General features: G+C 48.2%; 1 protein-coding gene across 1 annotated transcript in view; it reads right to left on the bottom strand.

The window, feature by feature from the left end:
* The window catches only part of TYK2 (tyrosine kinase 2), a 27857-nt gene that overhangs the window by 18185 nt on the left and 7943 nt on the right, over positions 1 to 1729 (bottom strand). Inside the window, exons 4-6 of the mRNA XM_023518010.1 lie at positions 1538 to 1661; positions 1295 to 1442; positions 633 to 796 (exon numbers count right to left, since the gene is read on the bottom strand). Coding sequence (XP_023373778.1) covers positions 633 to 796; positions 1295 to 1442; positions 1538 to 1661 — 436 coding nt within the window. The remainder of the gene's footprint in view (positions 1 to 632; positions 797 to 1294; positions 1443 to 1537; positions 1662 to 1729) is intronic.

Below are 1729 nucleotides of genomic sequence, written 5' to 3'. Positions count from 1 at the left end.
CACAACGCCTGGCCATTTTTTTGGTTGCAGCCATCATTGTTGTTTGGTGGGCCTGGGCTGGGGATTCGAACCCGCCACCTTAGGTGTATATGGCTGGCGCCTTAGCCGCTTGAGCCACAGGTGCCGAGCCATTTTTGCAATTTTTTGGCTGGAGCCAGGTTTGAACCCACCACCTCTGGTATACGGGGCTGGCATCCTACTCCTTTGAGCCACAGGTGCCGCCTGCCAATTTTTCTATTTTTTGTAGAGATAGGGTCTAACTATGTTGCCCATGCTGATCTCAAACTCCTGGGCTCAAGTAATCCTCCTGCCTCAGCCTCCCAAAATGCTAGTATTATAGGTATGAGTTCCTGCACCTGGCCTACACCTACCCTAAAAAAACAAATGAAAGGCTGGGTGCCTATAGTCCAGTGGTTAGTACACTGGCCCTGTCCATGGTGGGGGAGTAGGTTTAAACCTGGCCTGGGCCTGCTTAACAAACAAACAAACAACTGCCAGGACACAATAGGTACTCAATAATTGTTGAATGAATAAAGGCATGGCAATATGCAAAGTCCATGCTATTTCCTAGATGTTTGGGGAATTCCCACCCCCTGCCACCTAGGCATTGTTGCCACCCCATTCCCAGTCACCTGATTTTCTTGGCCACTTCCTCCAGGGAGACACCATGGTGAAGAGCAAGTTGGCAGAGGTGTAGAAAGGCCATGCCCAGGCTCTCATTCTTAAAGTGGTGGATCTCCTCTTCACTTGACAGCTCCCACAGTGATACCACGTCATTCACAAACTCATATTTGCCCTGAGGATGGGGGAGTAGGGCAGAAAAGGAGGTATGAGAATGCATTCATTCTAGCCAGAGGACTGTGATTTACTATTTCTAGCGACCTTGGAGAAGGGAAATATCACTGTTTTCTAGAAACCCCAAAATTACAGCACATATACCTCCCCTGTGCAATCTTGTACCTGTGGCAGACATCACTAATCAATCATAGCACTCTTTCCCCTTCAACCCAAACATTTGGTTCAGGTAGCCAAGAGACTCCAGATGACATGAGTTGAAAACTACTAGCTAGGCGGTGCCTGTGGCTCAAGGAGTAGGGAGCCAGCCCCATATACTGGAGGTGGCAGGTTCAAACCTGGCCCCAGCCAAAAAAACTGCAAAAAAAAAAAAAAAAAATAATGATAATAATAAAAAGAAAACTACTAGCTATATTGAATAGGGGAGAAAAGTGGGGGCTGCTCAACTGTTCCTAGTCCCCTATAAATAGTCCTGCCTCCCCACTAGCCCTGCTCACACCTGCTCAAAGAGGTACTCAAATGAGGCTGGGTCTAGGAGTTGCACCCCATTCTCTGTCTGTTCTGAGGAAGCCTCAGTGCTTGGGGGCCCACAGCGGTACACAGCTGGCTCCTGAGGATTCATTCCATGCCAGTTCCGGAAGTAAAACCTGAAAGAAGGGAAAGACATAGATATGAACTTAATACAGACTCAGATCAGCTTTAGAACAAAAGGGAACAAAACTTCTCAGGGGCCTTTACCCACCTCATGCGGAAATATAGCATTAGGCTTGTGTCTCTGGAGATCTCTATGATATGGTTTGGGGGTAGCCAGACTTGGGCCTGGGAATCGAAGAGGGCAAAGAGATTGACACAGGGAGGAGTGATGCCTGCATCAGAGAAAAGAAGTCAGGAGTCAGGTCATCTGATACCATCAGCCATGAGGACCCCCAGATCC

This window comes from Otolemur garnettii, unplaced genomic scaffold (genome assembly GCF_000181295.1).
Source record: "Otolemur garnettii isolate 467f Iridium unplaced genomic scaffold, OtoGar3 scaffold00127, whole genome shotgun sequence".
Taxonomy (NCBI): domain Eukaryota; kingdom Metazoa; phylum Chordata; class Mammalia; order Primates; family Galagidae; genus Otolemur; species Otolemur garnettii.
This window is presented reverse-complemented; position numbering and strand designations above follow the sequence as displayed.